Source organism: Toxorhynchites rutilus, chromosome 2, assembly GCF_029784135.1.
Source record: "Toxorhynchites rutilus septentrionalis strain SRP chromosome 2, ASM2978413v1, whole genome shotgun sequence".
NCBI classification, from domain to species: domain Eukaryota; kingdom Metazoa; phylum Arthropoda; class Insecta; order Diptera; family Culicidae; genus Toxorhynchites; species Toxorhynchites rutilus.
In genome coordinates, this window is record NC_073745.1 from 32,433,092 (window position 1) to 32,449,149 (window position 16,058).

The 16,058-nt window shown below is 41.7% G+C and overlaps 3 protein-coding genes across 4 annotated transcripts; 1 reads left to right on the forward strand and 2 right to left on the reverse strand.

The window, feature by feature from the left end:
* Positions 1 to 296: 296 nt before the first annotated feature.
* On the reverse strand, positions 297 to 2,441 carry LOC129765648 (uncharacterized protein K02A2.6-like). The gene has a single exon (XM_055766057.1). The coding sequence runs from the start codon at positions 2,439 to 2,441 to the stop codon at positions 297 to 299; it is 2,145 nt and encodes a 714-aa protein (XP_055622032.1).
* A 50-nt stretch (positions 2,442 to 2,491) lies between these two features.
* On the reverse strand, positions 2,492 to 4,774 carry LOC129765649 (uncharacterized protein K02A2.6-like). The gene is made up of 3 exons (XM_055766058.1): positions 4,460 to 4,774; positions 2,566 to 4,394; positions 2,492 to 2,516 (listed from the first exon to the last, which is right to left on the reverse strand). Exons 1-3 carry the CDS (start codon positions 4,772 to 4,774, stop codon positions 2,492 to 2,494), a joined length of 2,169 nt encoding a protein of 722 aa, XP_055622033.1.
* A 3,032-nt stretch (positions 4,775 to 7,806) lies between these two features.
* Positions 7,807 to 15,986, forward strand: LOC129770600 (uncharacterized). 2 transcript variants are annotated; one of them, XM_055773545.1, is made up of 3 exons: positions 7,807 to 9,493; positions 9,588 to 15,757; positions 15,822 to 15,986. In XM_055773545.1, exon 2 carries the CDS (start codon positions 10,302 to 10,304, stop codon positions 15,216 to 15,218), a length of 4,917 nt encoding a protein of 1,638 aa, XP_055629520.1. In that variant the 5' UTR covers positions 7,807 to 9,493; positions 9,588 to 10,301; the 3' UTR covers positions 15,219 to 15,757; positions 15,822 to 15,986. The 2 variants fall into 2 exon arrangements, with proteins under 2 accessions (XP_055629520.1, XP_055629519.1); XM_055773544.1 differs by having other exon boundaries at positions 7,807 to 15,757.
* Positions 15,987 to 16,058: the final 72 nt, after the last annotated feature.

Sequence of the window (16,058 nt, forward strand, 5' to 3'; positions counted from 1 at the left end):
CATTTTATACCTCGCCAAAATTTTATACCTAAACCTAATTGGAATACACCCAGACATCCTGTTGTAACGCTCGCGTTGCGAGGTGGTGAAATGAACGAATATACTAACGTTACAATAACTTAAACTTTATTCGTGAGACAATTAAAATAGACTGACTTAAAGAACACGTTTTCGAGGAGACAACCTCATTCTCGGTGACACATCGATGACGTCAATCCGATGACAGTCGCCTGCCAACGGTGAGCCCTGTAATGCTTTTTGAGTTACGGTTGCCAGTGTTCCCAACATCTCCCTCCTTAATACCTGTGGTATGTCTGGAACCATTGAGGCGGCCTTCGATTGCGAGAAGAGCGCCTAGGTACCTTGATTGCAGGAGACGAGTCGTTTGCGGATTGGAAGTCCGCTGAATTTGAAGACGAAGATGATGATGACTTTATTCTACAGAATGCTGGGAATGGCAAGGGCATATCCGCTGGTGACGTTGTTGATGACGGATTGACATGCTGTTCCAGCAGTGGTGATGTAGCTGCCAACCCAGCAGGTGATGCAGGACAAGACAACTTCCACTCATTCAACAGGATGTTGATTGGTAGCTGCTTCTTCAATTGAGTCATCTGCTCAGCATCCGGTTCTGATGCTGCTCGTGCCCTCAGTTGATTGATGTGGGATCGAATTATCTTTTTGTTAAACCGGACATTGTACATCACCTTGCCTATCTTCTCGACTATGATGCCCGATACCCAAGTCCACTTATTGTTCGCGTAGACCTTAGCGTATACAGGATCCTTTGCTGTGAAAGTTCTCGGTTGACTTGAAGTAGCTTCGGTGCAAATTGCTGGCATCTGTTCACGCGGCGCTCGTAGCAGATCCATGGATGTCCGCAACGGTCGATTGTACATGGCTTCGGCGGGTGATCTCCCATCTGACACGTTTGCGTTTGGTGTAGTCCGGTACGTGAGAAGGAAAACATCCAGAGCCTGCTTTATGTTGCCTTTTCCCTCCTGAATTTTACGGACTGCACGTTTAAAAGTGTCGACGAATCTTTCGGCCTGGCCGTTAGATTGCGGATGGAAGGGCGCAGTAGTGACATGCTGTATTCCGTTTTCACGGCAATATTGGCTAAACTCCTCGCTTTTGAATTGGGTGCCGTTGTCTGTAACCAGAAGTTCCGGCATTCCCTTGTTGGCGAAGAGCGGACGCAGTAAGTTGGTAGTTGCTTTCGTCGTAATTTGCCGGGTTGCAAAGATTTCCGGCCATTTGCTGTAAGCGTCGACGACAATGAGGTAGAATTCCCCATCAAGCGGACCCGCATAGTCAGCGTGAACACGCTGCCACGGAGCGGTGGGTAATGGCCACGGTACAGGATTCGCCTTCGGAGGAGACCGTGCTGCTGCTGCGCAGTGTGGACAAGATCTGACGAAACTGGCTATCTCCTCATCCAATCCCGGCCAGTACACATAGCTGCGTGCGACTACTTTCATTCGATGCATCCCTGGATGGCCCTTGTGGAGTTGAGCCAAGCACCTTTTTCGGTAAATGGAGGGGATCACCAACCTGTCCCCGAACATGATGCAATCCTGGACGATCGATAATCCCTCTTGACGATCATGGAATCTTCGCAGCTCAATGTCTTGCGTTTCAAACTTGGATGTTGGCCACCCGTCTCGGATGAAACGGTGAATCTTCCGCAGTACTGGATCGGTTTTGGTTGCTTGTTGTACCATACTGAAACTGAGAGGTAAACAACTGACGCTACTTATCGCTACTGACCTCAAATCATCTTCTAAGTTGGTGCACGCTACGACGAAATCCTCGTCCGGCTTGGCATGATGGTTGATGAGCCTGGACAACACGTCAGCATTTCCAAATTTGTCGGTCGGGACGTATTCCATGGAAAAGTCATAATTAAGCAATGTTAAGGCCCAACGTTGGAGCCGGTTGGCCGTGTAAACCGGTATCCCTTTTTTGGACCCGAAAATACGTAGAAGCGGTGCATGGTCTGTTTGAAGCTGGAACCTCCTTCCAAATATGAACTTATGGAATTTGGTTACCGCAAACACTATCGCAAGACCTTCACGATCCGGCTGGGAGTATCGTTGTTCGACAGCGTTGAGTGCCCGAGAAGCATGCTGGATAACCTTGACCTTGCCGTCAGGAAATTTATGGCTTATTGTTGCTCCTACTCCGACTGATGATGCGTCGGCTGATACTATAATTTCCTGTTCCGGGTTGTAATGGGTGAGCAGGAGTTCGGAGGACAATATTTCCTTGAATTTGTCGAACGTCTGCTGGCATTCCGGAGTCCAGATGAATGATGTGCTGCTCTTGAGAAGTTCATCCAACGGATAACGGATAGTTCTCATGCTTGGGACGAACTTCCCGTAATAGTTTATTGCCCCCAGGAAGGAACGCACTCCGGTCAAGTCCTGTGGTGGCGCCATATTCTTGATGGCTGCAATTTTTGCTGGATCCGGGCGGATGCCATGACGATCTAACAGAAATCCCAAGTACCGAATCTGTGGCTTCGCAAATGAGCACTTCTCAGGACGTATGGTGAAACCGTACTCTTGAATCCGCTGTAAAACGGTGTGCAGATTTCGTTGGTGCTCTTCAGCATTCTTGCCTCCGACGATAACATCGTCCAAGTAGCCAGAGGTATCCGAAAGTCCGCCCAGCATGGTATCAATCATCTGCTGAAATGCCCCTGGTGCTGCCTTCACTCCGGGTGGTAATCTGTTGTATTCATACAACCCCCGGTGCGTGTTTATTGTGAGCATACGGCGTGAACTATCATAGACTTCCATCTGTAGGAAAGCATCAGACAAATCGATTGTGCTGAACACGATGCAACCGGCCAGTTTGGAGAAAATGTCCTGTGGAAGCGGGAGCGGATATTGATGAGATTGGAGCCGCTCGTTGAGCCCAGTGGAGTAGTCCCCACAAATGCGTATGCTGCCGTTCGCCTTCCTAACAACCACTATTGGAGCCGCCCACTCGGAGTAATTTACAGGTGAAATAATATTCAACCGTTCCAGACGATCGAGCTCTTCGTCAACTGTTGGTAGCATAGCATAGGAAACTGGTCGACGAGGGCGGAAAACTGGTCGACAGGATTCCTTTAAAACTAGCTTGACTTTGGCCTTATTGCACAGCCCCAATGTATTGCTGAATAACTTCGGGTACGCCTTCTGCAATGAATTTACATCTACAGGTACACCACTGATATGGTTGCAGAAATTGTCCATCGGTAGTGACCAAAGATCGAATTTGTCGATGAAGTCGATGCCCAGTAGGTTGAGCGAACACTTGGAGACGAAAATCCTGCCCTGCTGCGCTGACCCGTTGAATGATACCTCACATGCAAACTCGTACTGCAGATCGAGCTGTTCACCCGACGCTGACTTTGCGATCTGTGTTGCCGGCACCGTTGTTGGCTGACCCAGCTGCTTCCAGACCTGCTCGGACACAATTGTGATATCCGATGCCGTATCCAATTGTAGGCGCACTGGAACACCATTGATTTCTACCTGCACGAACCGTCGCTTGCTCTGGACGTTGCCCACGGAAAGTGCGATGGTTTTGGTAGAAACCTTCCTGTTGCGCTGCTTCACTGGTTTGGACGAACGTTTCGTTGTTGAACAGTAGCCCTCCTTATGGCCTAACTGCCTACATTCGTTGCATCTGTGGTTGCGGAAACTGCAATGCTTCGAGTAGTGCATCGCACCACAGTTCCAGCACGGAGTCGCAGGAATCTTCTTCACCTCTTCCGGCACTAGAGAACCTTTCCATCGTTCTGTTGACCGCTTCTGGAACTTCCTCTGATGATGATGTGAACCTCCTTTGATTGCTTGCACCTGTCCGGATGGACCTTCAATCATCGCTGTATCGTTCTTTAGATTGATCAGCCGCTGACATTCATCAATCATCGCCTCTAGGGTGACATCATCGTTGCTCTCAATCTTCACCAACAGCCTGGTACGTACATCGGCGTCACACTCACCCTTGAGACCACAAACGAACATTAGGCACTTAAATTGTTGCTCGGACATCTTCTTCAGCTCGAATTCTACGCACATTTTGTTTACCCGACACGCGAAAGTGACGTAATCTTCAGTCGGGGTTTTAGCGATGGTGAGCGTACTGTAGCGTTTCTTCACCATTGATTCTGTGGTCCCGAATAGTGCTGTAAGCTTCTGAACCGTTACGTCGAACGTGAAATCCTTCGGCGTACTTGGTAATATGTAGCTCACGTATCTGTAGTGCTCATTGGTTCCCAGGCGGCGCAGAAGTAACCTCACTTTAGCATCGTCATCCAGTCTGTGCGCATCCTCGGCGAAGAGGTCCTCGTATCGAGCGTACCAGGCAGCGAAAGTACAGTGGTTCTCAGGATCAAACTGGAACTCTTTGATGTTCCCAGCTAGCGAATCCAAGATGGCTTCTGGATTAGGGGAACGCTGACGTTGATTGATGACATCGCATTCCGGAAAAGCGCTTCCTGCTGTTGCAGGAACTCCTGCTGTTGATGTGTGCCTTCACGCTGCTGCTGGAGAAGCTGGTTTGTTACTGCCTGTTGCTGCTGAAGGTGTTGCAAAATTTGTACGATGACACTATCCGCCGTCATTCCCTGGGTAAAAATCGGCTGCTGATGGTACTGCTGTTGATGACCGGGTGGACTGTTTCCCGGATTCAGACCTGGTGGCACCGCTTGGGAAGGAAGCTGCTGTTGACGAAACTGTGGGTGTCCATTCGGAGGCTGATTCTGTTGACCCTCCATTTTGCTGAAGGTACGCTTCCTTTTGTTCGGCGGCGGCGTCGTAGTTGAAATTCGATCGCGCTTCCTCTACGCGGATTTTCCGTCAAAATTCGTAAAACTCACGAAAAACAAACTCGCGTTCTCGTCGCCACTGTTGTAACGCTCGCGTTGCGAGGTGGTGAAATGAACGAATATACTAACGTTACAATAACTTAAACTTTATTCGTGAGACAATTAAAATAGACTGACTTAAAGAACACGTTTTCGAGGAGACAACCTCATTCTCGGTGACACATCGATGACGTCAATCCGATGACAGTCGCCTGCCAACGGTGAGCCCTGTGATGCTTTTTGAGTTACGGTTGCCAGTGTTCCCAACACATCCAATAATGCCACCTCCAATCCCAAGAAATCCATTTATACCAAAACAAGTTCATAATTTCGATAAACCTGTACCAATGGAAGTAGATCAATCTCTTAGATCTAAACACATAAATTATGTGAATAGACCTAATAAAAATTTCAATATACAAACAAATGACCAACCCGACATTGATACTGAACAATATTTTGAACAAGTGCCATATTTGGCCAATGAAGAATTTAATGGTACAAGTTTCGATAGATATTTAGACAATATAAATTACGAAGCCCCAGAATGTGCTACTGAAAATGCCGAACTTAATTTTTTAGTGTAAAATCTACATTGCCATATTTTTTATATTATGGCAAATGTGTTAATCCTTTGAAAATTTTAATCGATACAGGATCGAATAAAAATTATATTCATCCTAAGTATACCATAATTTCACACAATTTAGAGAAACCATTTGAAGTGTCATCTGTTGGAGGAAATATTAAAATTGAAAAATATTCTCAAGCTCGATTATTTCAACCTTATTCCGATAAAATGGTAGAATTGTTTCATATGAATAACCTAAAAACTTTTGATGCTATTATTGGTCATGATACTATGAAAGATCTAAAGGCAATAATTGACATATCCAATGAAAAATTATTGATAAATAATAAATATACTATTCCTTTATTACAGCACAGGATTCAGGAAGTAAATCAGCTTATTAAAAATGAACACTTGTCGGAGATAGAAAAACGTCAAATTAATAATCTAATACTTAAATTTCAGGATCTTTTTCAACAACCGGATGGTAAGTTGTCTTTCACTACAGGAATAAAAGCAGAAATAAGAATGAATGATGACAATCCTATTTATTCAAAATCATATCCATATCCACATGCACTTAGAGGTGAAGTGGAAAAACAAATTGAAAAATTATTAAGTGATGGAATTATAAGGCCTTCAAAAACTCCCTATAATTCACCAATATGGATTGTTCCAAAAAAATCCGATGCTTCTAATACAAAAAAATACCGTTTAGTATTTGATTATAGAAAAATTAATTCAAAAACAATTAGTGATCGGTATGCTATACCTGATACATCAACAGTTCTTGCAAATTTAGGAAGAAATAAATACTTCACCACTTTAGACCTTGCTTCAGGTTTTCATCACATTCCCATGAGTGAAAAAGATATAGAAAAAACCGCTTTTTCAATTAATAATGGTAAATACGAGTTCGTTCGTATGTCATTTGGCTTAAAAAATGCACCTAGCATTTTTCAAAGAGTTATGGATGATGTTCTTAGGGAACATATTGGTAAAATATGTCATGTCTATATTGATGACAAAATTATTTTCAGCAAAACTTTTGAGGAACATTTAAAAAATTTAGAAACCATATTTGAAACATTGAAAAAAGCAAATTTTAGCATACAACCTGATAAATCAGAATTTCTTAAAACTAAAGTAGAATTTTTAGGATTTATCGTTTCAGAAAATGGTTTAATGCCAAATTCCAAAAAAGTTGAAGCAATAAAAAAATATCCCCAACCAACAAATTTGAAAGAGTTAAGAATGTTTTTAGGATTATCTGGCTATTATAGACGTTTTGTTAAAGATTATGCAAAATTGGCAAAACCATTAACAATTCTTCTAAGAGGCGAAGATGGTCATCGAAAAATTTCGAAACATGAATCTAGAAATTTTCCTATTTCATTTAATGAAGAAGCAGTTAAAGCTTTTGAAACATTGAAAAATATCTTATCTTCAAATGATGTATTAATTTTCCCAAATTTCAAAGAACCATTTATATTAACAACTGATGCTTCAAATAAAGCAATTGGAGCAGATTTATCCCAAAAAACAGATAATGGAGATAGACCCATTTCATTCATTTCACGAACACTATTTAAACCGAAGAAAATTATGCAACCAATGAAAAAGAGATGTTAGCTATAGTATGGGCTTTGCAAATAGACAAACTGTCCAAATTTGTTAAAGTTAAACCAATAAAATCACGATCAATATTAGATGTCCAAGAACCTTTAATGGATTTAATATATGACTGGGATGTTCCAGCAACTATTGTAATAGATAATGAAAAAACATTTACATCTGAAATTATAGAACAACAAATACGAAATCTAGGGATACAAATATTCAAAACTCCAGTAAATCATACAGAAACGAATGGTCAGGTCGAACGAGTTCATTCTACAATTAGAGAAATAATAAGATGTATCAGAAATACAAGTACAATTAATGAATTACCAATTAATGATTTAGTTCAAATAGCCGTTCATAAATATAATAATACAGTTCATTCATTCATGATACTCCTAAAAATGTATATACAGGAGTTAATATAGAGAATTTATCAATGCAAGACTTCGCAAAACAAAAACAAAAGAATATAGATCGAATAATAAAATTATATGAGAACAAAGATAATAAAATCAATGATCCAATTTATATAGATTTTCCTATATCAAGCTATGTGTATGAAAAAACCAATTCTATATCGAAAAGAGAACCACGTTACAAGTTTATAAAAGTTTTAGAAAATCATAAAACATATATTATAGATGAACAGGGAAGAAAAGTTCATAAATCGAATTTAAGAAAAATATATAAAAATTAATAACAATGAATAACAATATATTTATTTTTTTTTTTTTTACAAATATGTTAGTTTATCCTTCGTATATGGAAATATTCAAATTCATGATTTAAATAATAATCCAATCGCAATTATTAGTTTAGGAAAAGTAAAATTGAAATTAGGATATGTAAGAGTAATACAACCCATTGAATTATTTCAATTCCAAGATATAATAGATAACTTTGATAAACTAGTAAACCAAAAAGTTTATAACAATCAATTGTATGCACTCCTTAGAAATAAAAACCTATTGTTACAACAAACATTTTCGAAGATCAATCCAGAAAAACAACGCACTAAACGATGGGACAAAATAGGAACGTTTTGGAAATGGATAGCAGGGAACCCTGATGCGAGCGACCTCCGAATGATTAACAAAACTATGAATGATTTGATTACAAATAATAATGATCAAATACTCATCAATCATGCTATTAATGGAAGAATACAACACATCAGTAAAATAACTAATGATCTTCTGCAATTGGACTACAAATCTCAACAACAACATGTAATAGAATTGAATCTTTTGACAATAATACTGAATATTGATATCATCCAACATCAAATTGAAATACTAGAAGATGCCATTTTGCTAGCCAAACATGGAATTCCGAGCAGTCGAATTTTTTTCCATCAAAGACTATTTAAAAACAAAGACATTTTTGGAACAAGCAAATATCTATGTTGATTCATATGAAGACTTATTATCAAAATCAATCGTACATATCATTATGAACAAAACACACATAATGTATATGTTGAAAATACCGCAATTATCAAATGAACAATATGATTATGAATACATAGAGCCCCTTATTCAGAACAAAAAGAGAGTATCAGTGAAAAATAACTATATTATTAAAAATGATTCTCATATATACGAGACTTCAAAGAAATGTTCTGCAGAATCCAATATGTTCATATGTGATACTGATGTATTACAATTACCTAACCAATGTAACAACAATTTGGTTCATATTCAACACGCAGACTGCAACTATGAAATAGTTCATACAACCGGAATAATCAAACGAATTAATGATGCTACTGTCTGCGAGTAAACAACAACAAACCCAACAGTACATCCCTGGCTCTTACTTTGCTATAAAGCGCTGAGTTCCCAGTTGTGAAACAATAACCCGAGAGAAGTACTTGTGAGAGTCAGTTAGAATTTGTTTTGTTTTTTGCTTTGTTTTTTTTTTTGTCATGTCTGTAAATAGAGAGAGAGGAGAATAAAAAAAAACATTGTTGTTCAGTTTTTGTGCAGTATAAGTAATTGTTGAGACATGTTCCTGAATGTAAAATAAAAAATGTAGTTTGATATTTGTAAGAATAAATGTATTTTGTGCTGTGAAATCTGTGAAGTTTATTCAACCACCAAGTGGAAGCAATCAGGGAACCCCAGAGGAATAGTTGGAATTGCTGTACAATTGCCACCATCAGTGTTGTACCACCCACCACCCGCTGGAATACGGGTTTATAAGGAGGATATTGGTTGGAATACAACATTTTGGTCCTTCGAACCGGATCCAACGAATCAGAACCAAGGATTTGACCATTATAACGTCACCAACAAGTACTCGGACTGGCAATTGAGGACAACCTATTTATCGCAAAAAGAATAATTGATCGGCAGCCATCACTACACAGCACAAATCACAAAAAGGAACAATTGCAATCGTTTGGACACCCACCGGCAGTTATTTTTGTTCAGGTTAGTTAGAGCAAATAATACCTATATGTCCAGCGAAGCTCGCACCATAGTTCGGTACTAACACTGGTTCATTTCCGGAATTCACGTTTTCGAGAACGGGATCGTTAACGAGGATTGAAAATCAACAATCGCAATTGTTGGATTGAGCGCTACATGAACATCCACTTATACATATCTGGAACGCCACGTGAACCAACATTTTGATTGATCCACCACCCACTAAGTTCACCATAAGGAGGCCAGCCACCCTGCATCGCTGTTTTATTGAGTGCTGCATACGAAGAGGAAGTTCATCTGAAATTTTGCCTGGGTGAGTGCATTAGAATAGTATATGCGCCGAAGCTAGGCAAGATTAATACACGTTTTAAAATAAACTTGTATCCTCTTCGATTCATTCATACAACCCACTTCCCTGCACATCAATGAGTGTATTGGTCTACAAGTAAACATATACTGGTTCATTGGTTAATTGTTGCAATTGGGCAATTTCTACTGGTTCATTGATTGGCGCGACGATTAGTTCTCCGGGTGAGTTGGAACTGTATATGTCCACCGAAGTTATTTTACGGAATATTACATAAAATACCCCACCTCTTCGCTAAAACACCTGCCCCATCGGAGTACAAAGTAAAAATTGCTTGGCGATTACAATCTCATCGCTAGACTGTTCGCACATCACATTGGGTGCATCGGTTTACGTTGTAAGGTAAACTACACTAGTATATGCCTAGCGGAGCTAGGACTTCGATAGATATCTACCAACACGTTCAATCCTTTTCAACAACGGTGCCGATAACGTTCCATCAACATGCCGCCAGTAATATCCGCTGCTAAGAAGGCTCCTTCGCTGAAGCTGCTCATAGCGAGGTTGAACGATGTCCAGGCTTCTTTCAACGACATCTGGCGTTTCGTGGAATACTACGAAGAAAATGCAACTGTTACAGATGTTGACATTCGGTTAGAGAAGGTAGATGAGCTATGGGAGAAGTTTTGTGATACATTGGTAGAGATTAGGGCACATGAAGATTATCTCGCGGATGAGGAATCGTACGATAAGGACCGACAGGAATTTAGTGATAGGTATTATCGAGCCAAATCATTCCTCGTAGATAAATCTAAGAAGCTGCAGGGTCCAATGGGGCTGGAACAGTCTGTTCGAATGAACGATTCAGTGGTTTATGGTGTTGATCGCGTGCGTCTCCCTCAAATAAGTTTACCTTCATTCAATGGGGACATAGATGAGTGGCTGAGTTTCCGAGATCTATTCACTTCACTCATCCACCATAAAACGGAGTTACCAGAGGTGGAGAAGTTCCACTACCTCAAGGGTTGTCTTCAGGGGGAACCGAAAAGCCTGATAGATCCGCTGAAAATTACAAGGGCCAATTATCAAATTGCCTGGGATATGTTGTTGAAGCGTTTTGATAACAGTAAACAGTTGAGGAAACGTCAAGTACAATCGCTATTTAAGCTTCCAACATTAACCAAGGAATCAGTCAGCGAACTTCACATCTTGTTAGAGGGATTCGAGAGGGTCGTGAAAAATTTAGATCAAGTCATAGAACCGGAGGACTATAAGGATCTACTGCTTGTCCACATACTTACAGCACGACTTGACCCGGTAACACGCAGAGGCTGGGAGGAATTCTCTACGTCCAAGGAGCAAGATACATTGTCCGACTTAACGGACTTCATTCGGCGACGTGTTCAAATGCTTGAATCTCTTCCCAGCAAATCCGTTGATGTTAAAGGACCAAACCCACTCCAACAGTTTTCGAAACCGAGAACAGCGTTTACGAAAACCAATTATAGCAGCATGCAGAGTTTCGAAGGGCGTTGTGTGGCCTGTAAGGGCGAGCATCTATTGTACCAATGTCAAGTGTTTCATCGGCTAGAGGTAGCGGAAAGAGACGCACTTTTAAGGACCCATTCGCTTTGCCGCAATTGTTTTCGGGTAGGACATCAGGCGAAGGATTGTAAATCCAAGTTTTCCTGTCGAAAATGCCAGGGTCGACACCATACATTGGTATGCTTCAAGACAGAAAGGGAAGGCTTCATGAAGGGTACGGTGGTTGCAAAGGGCAAGGAATCTGGATCAAAGGCATCAACTTCAACCCAAACAGCAAATGTGTCAACCAAAACCGTTTGCACAACGCAGCAGTTCTCTTCTCAGGTATTACTGGCTACTGCTGTTGTCTTGATGGTGGATGATAGTGGTCAGGTGTTCCCCGCTCGTGCTTTATTGGATTCAGGTTCCGAGAGTAATTTTATATCAGAACGGCTGAGTCAGCGGATGTGTGTCAGCCGAGAAAGAGTGGTCAATCAATCAATTCAAGTCAACTGCAACATATCTGCATCAGGAAACTTGGAGTCATTGGTCGCAAGATTCTGGGAATATGAAGAGATTGGAGTATCAAACTATTATTCGCCGGAAGAAACTCGCTGTGCAGAACATTTTGAACGAACGGTACAGCGTGGAATAGATGGCCGATTCACGGTGACATTGCCCAAGGATGAGGGTGTCCTTCGTAGATTAGGAAAATCGAAAGAAATCGCACTAAGACGTTTGCAGGGAACCGAACGAAGACTGTTGCGTGATACTCTACTACGTGATCAGTATTTGGCGTTCATGCAGGAGTACCTTCAGCTCGGTCACATGAGAAGGGTTGATAAGGTTTCTGATGAGGTTCAACGATGTTATCTACCTCATCACCCGGTAGTCAAGGAGACTAGCACTACCACAAAACTACGTGTTGTCTTTGATGCATCTTGTAAAACTTCGACAGGAGTATCATTAAATGACGGATTGCTGGTGGGGCCAGTGATTCAGGAAGATCTACGATCAATAATTCTTCGGTGTCGCACGAAGCAGATCATGCTCGTTGCCGATGTAGAGAAGATGTTCAGGCAAATAAACATCTGTCAAAGGGATAAACCACTGCAATCGATTCTCTGGCGATCTTCTCCCGACGACGAGCCAGAGACCTACGAGCTGGGCACGGTCACGTACGGCACTAAACCTGCACCATTTCTTGCTACTCGTACACTTAAGCAGCTTGCCATGGAAGAAGTCAGTCGTTTTCCTCTGGCAGCCAAGGCAGTTTGTGAGGATACCTACATGGACGATATCATTACCGGAGCGGATGCAGCGGATTTGGCCATCGAGTTGAGGATGCAGCTCGATAAAATGATGAGTGCTGGTGGGTTTCACCTCCGGAAGTGGGCGTCGAGTTCTCAATTAGTTTTAGAAGGAATCAAAGAGGAAAATTTAGCGATTCGAGACTTGGAGGGTATTAATTTGGACCCAGATCCGTCAGTGAAGACACTGGGCCTGACTTGGCTGCCGAAAACAGACACTTTAAAGTTTCAATTCAATATTCCGTTACCGATTACAACCACAGCACTATCTAAGCGACAAATCCTTTCGGTAATAGCTACGCTGTTCGACCCTTTGGGACTCCTGGGAGTTACTATTACAAGAGCCAAGATATTTATGCAAATGTTGTGGACGTTGAAAGATGAAAAGGATGAAAGGATGAATTGGGATACCCCGGTACCTTCGACGGTGGGTGAGATCTGGCGCAGTTATCACCGACAGCTTTCACTACTAAATGAAATCCGGATTGAACGCTGTGTTATAATACCAGATCCAATTCTGGTCGAGATACATTGCTTCTCTGATGCGTCTGAGAAAGCATATGGAGCATGTGTATACATCAAGAGCATGGATTCGAGTGGAAGTATAAGAGTTAGGTTGCTATCGTCCAAATCAAGGGTTGCTCCATTAAAATCGCAGTCTATTCCGAGATTAGAGCTTTGTGGGGCACTTCTTGCGGTATTGTTATTCGAGAAGATTCATGATTCTACGAGGATATCAGCTCAAACATATTTTTGGACGGATTCGACGTGTGTTCTACATTGGATTGCATCTTCACCATCTAATTGGAATGTTTTCGTCGCCAATAGAGTCGCGAAAATTCAAACATTGTCCGAAGGTTGTCATTGGAGACACGTAGCAGGAGTTGACAATCCAGCAGATTTGATTTCTAGGGGGATATCCCCAGAAGACGTCATCGGCAATACAATTTGGTGGCAAGGTCCAGCATGGTTAGAGAAGGGTCCCGATTATTGGCCGACATTCCCGGAAAATTTAGTAGCTGACGAAGGTGATGAGGAAAGGCGCCGAGTCATATCAACCAACGTGGCTTCAGAAAAGGTGGACTCAAATGATTGGTATTTCGCGAAGTTTGGAGCTTTCGTCGATTTGATACGACGTACAGCTTGTTGGCTACGATTGATAAAATTGCTTCGCGAACCCAAAAACACTCATAAGGACACTACATTCCTATCCACAAGCGAGCTGAAAGAGGCAGAAAGATTGCTGATTTCGAAGGTTCAACAAGAATGTTTTTATCCGGAATGGAGAACCCTCTCTAAAGGTGAAACGATTCCACGCAAATCTCCGCTGCGCTGGTATAACCCATATATATCTACGGATGGATTGATAAGAGTTGGAGGACGATTAAAGCATTCTAAAGAATCCGAAGATAAGAAGCATCCAATTGTTTTGCCCGCTAGGCACCATTTTACGAGATTGATTATAAGACACTATCATGAGAAGTTGCTTCACGCAGGACCTCAACTGCTACTAGGAGCAATAAGACTCCGATATTGGCCATTAGGTGGAAGGAATCTCGCTCGCTACACTGTGCATCACTGCCAAAAGTGTTATCGATCAAAACCGTCTGCAATCCAGCAGTTCATGGGAGAGCTGCCATCGGCACGGGTCACCGTATCTCGTCCGTTCTCACGAACGGGCGTTGACTACTTCGGACCACTTTATCTAAGATTAGCCCCGCGACGACCAGCAGTGAAGGCCTATGTAGCGATCTTCGTTTGTATGTGTACCAAGGCAGTACACTTAGAGCTGGTGAGTGATTTATCTACCGACCGGTTTCTGCAAGCGCTGCGGAGATTTATCTCAAGGAGAGGGATGTGTACGGATATTTACTCCGACAATGGCACCAACTTCATCGGAGCTCGCAATAAACTTCGGGAAGTATTGAAATTGCTGAGAGATAGCAGCCACCGAAATCAAGTGGACAAGGAGTGTTCCAATCAAGGGATTCAATGGCACTTTAATCCACCTAGCGCGCCACACTTCGGAGGCTTGTGGGAGGCAGCCGTACGATCAGCAAAAAACCATTTATTGAAGGTTCTTGGTGAGAGTGTGGCGACTCCCGAGGATATGAGCACATTGCTCGTTCAAGTGGAAGGATGCCTTAATTCAAGACCGTTAACACAAATGTCTGAGGACCCGAATGACTTGGAACCGTTGACACCGGCCCATTTCCTCATAGGAACTTCTTTACAGGCGATTCCGGAAGAAAATGTGGAAACAATGCCCACTAATCGTTTGAATTATTGGCAGTTAATCCAGAAACGGCTACAAGACTTCTGGAAGAGATGGCGTAGAGATTATTTGGCCCAGCTGCAAGGAAGGATGAAGCGATGGAAACCACCTGTTGACATCGTAGTTGGTAGGTTGGTAATCATTCAAGACGACAATCAGCCCCCTATGCGGTGGAAAATGGGAAGAATTATGGAGGTACATCCTGGGGATGATGGAATTGTGCGGGTGGTGACACTTAAAACATCTGCAGGAATATTGAAACGACCGGTGGAAAAATTATGCGTTTTGCCAATCGAAGAACCCAGCAATTAAGCCTTTGGACGTAAATTTGTTGCTCCCAGATTCCTTTCCCGTCGAAGAGGTTTTTTGTGTCATTTCAGAAATATGGTATTTCAGGGTGGGTGAGGATGTCTGCGAGTAAACAACAACAAACCCAACAGTACATCCCTGGCTCTTACTTTGCTATAAAGCGCTGAGTTCTCAGTTGTGAAACAATAACGCGAGAGAAGTACTTGTGAGAGTCAGTTAGAATTTGTTTTGTTTTTTGCTTTGTTTTTTTTGTCATGTCTGTAAATAGAGAGAGAGGAGAATAAAAAAAAACATTGTTGTTCAGTTTTTGTGCAGTATAAGTAATTGTTGAGACATGTTCCTGAATGTAAAATAAAAAATGTAGTTTGATATTTGTAAGAATAAATGTATTTTGTGCTGTGAAATCTGTGAAGTTTATTCAACCACCAAGTGGAAGCAATCAGGGAACCCCAGAGGAATAGTTGGAATTGCTGTACAATTGCCACCATCAGTGTTGTACCACCCACCACCCGCTGGAATACGGGTTTATAAGGAGGATATTGGTTGGAATACAACAGCTACTATTCTACTTAATAACGTCGATACAAAACTACAATCTAATTGCAGCAATCACACACAAAACCTTAATGGATCTTTCCTAATACAATTCGAGCACTGTGAAATACATCTGGACCATAATATCTACGCAAACCTCATCATCGAAATTGATAAGAATTCTTATCGACCAACGACTGGTTCATCAGTTAGTTATAATTCTAAGTTCAAACTGTGTAGTAGGGAAAAGTGAATAATAAAAAATACTTTTTTTAAAATAAATGTGAAGTAATTTAATTAACTTTTCAC

Bases quoted from the DNA above. Each gene is read 5' to 3' on its own strand.
- LOC129765648 (XM_055766057.1), bottom strand. From the start codon at position 2,441: ATGGCGCCACCACAGGACTTGACCGGAGTGCGTTCCTTCCTGGGGGCA.
- LOC129765649 (XM_055766058.1), bottom strand. From the start codon at position 4,774: ATGGAGGGTCAACAGAATCAGCCTCCGAATGGACACCCACAGTTTCGT. The intron at 4,395-4,459 runs GTCAGCGTTCCC...AAAGAGTTCCAG, and splicing joins ATGCGATGTCATCAATCAAC to TTTGATCCTGAGAACCACTG. The intron at 2,517-2,565 runs GTACGGTTTCAC...GCGAAGCCACAG, and splicing joins GTTTTACAGCGGATTCAAGA to ATTCGGTACTTGGGATTTCT.
- LOC129770600 (XM_055773544.1), top strand. From the start codon at position 10,302: ATGCCGCCAGTAATATCCGCTGCTAAGAAGGCTCCTTCGCTGAAGCTG.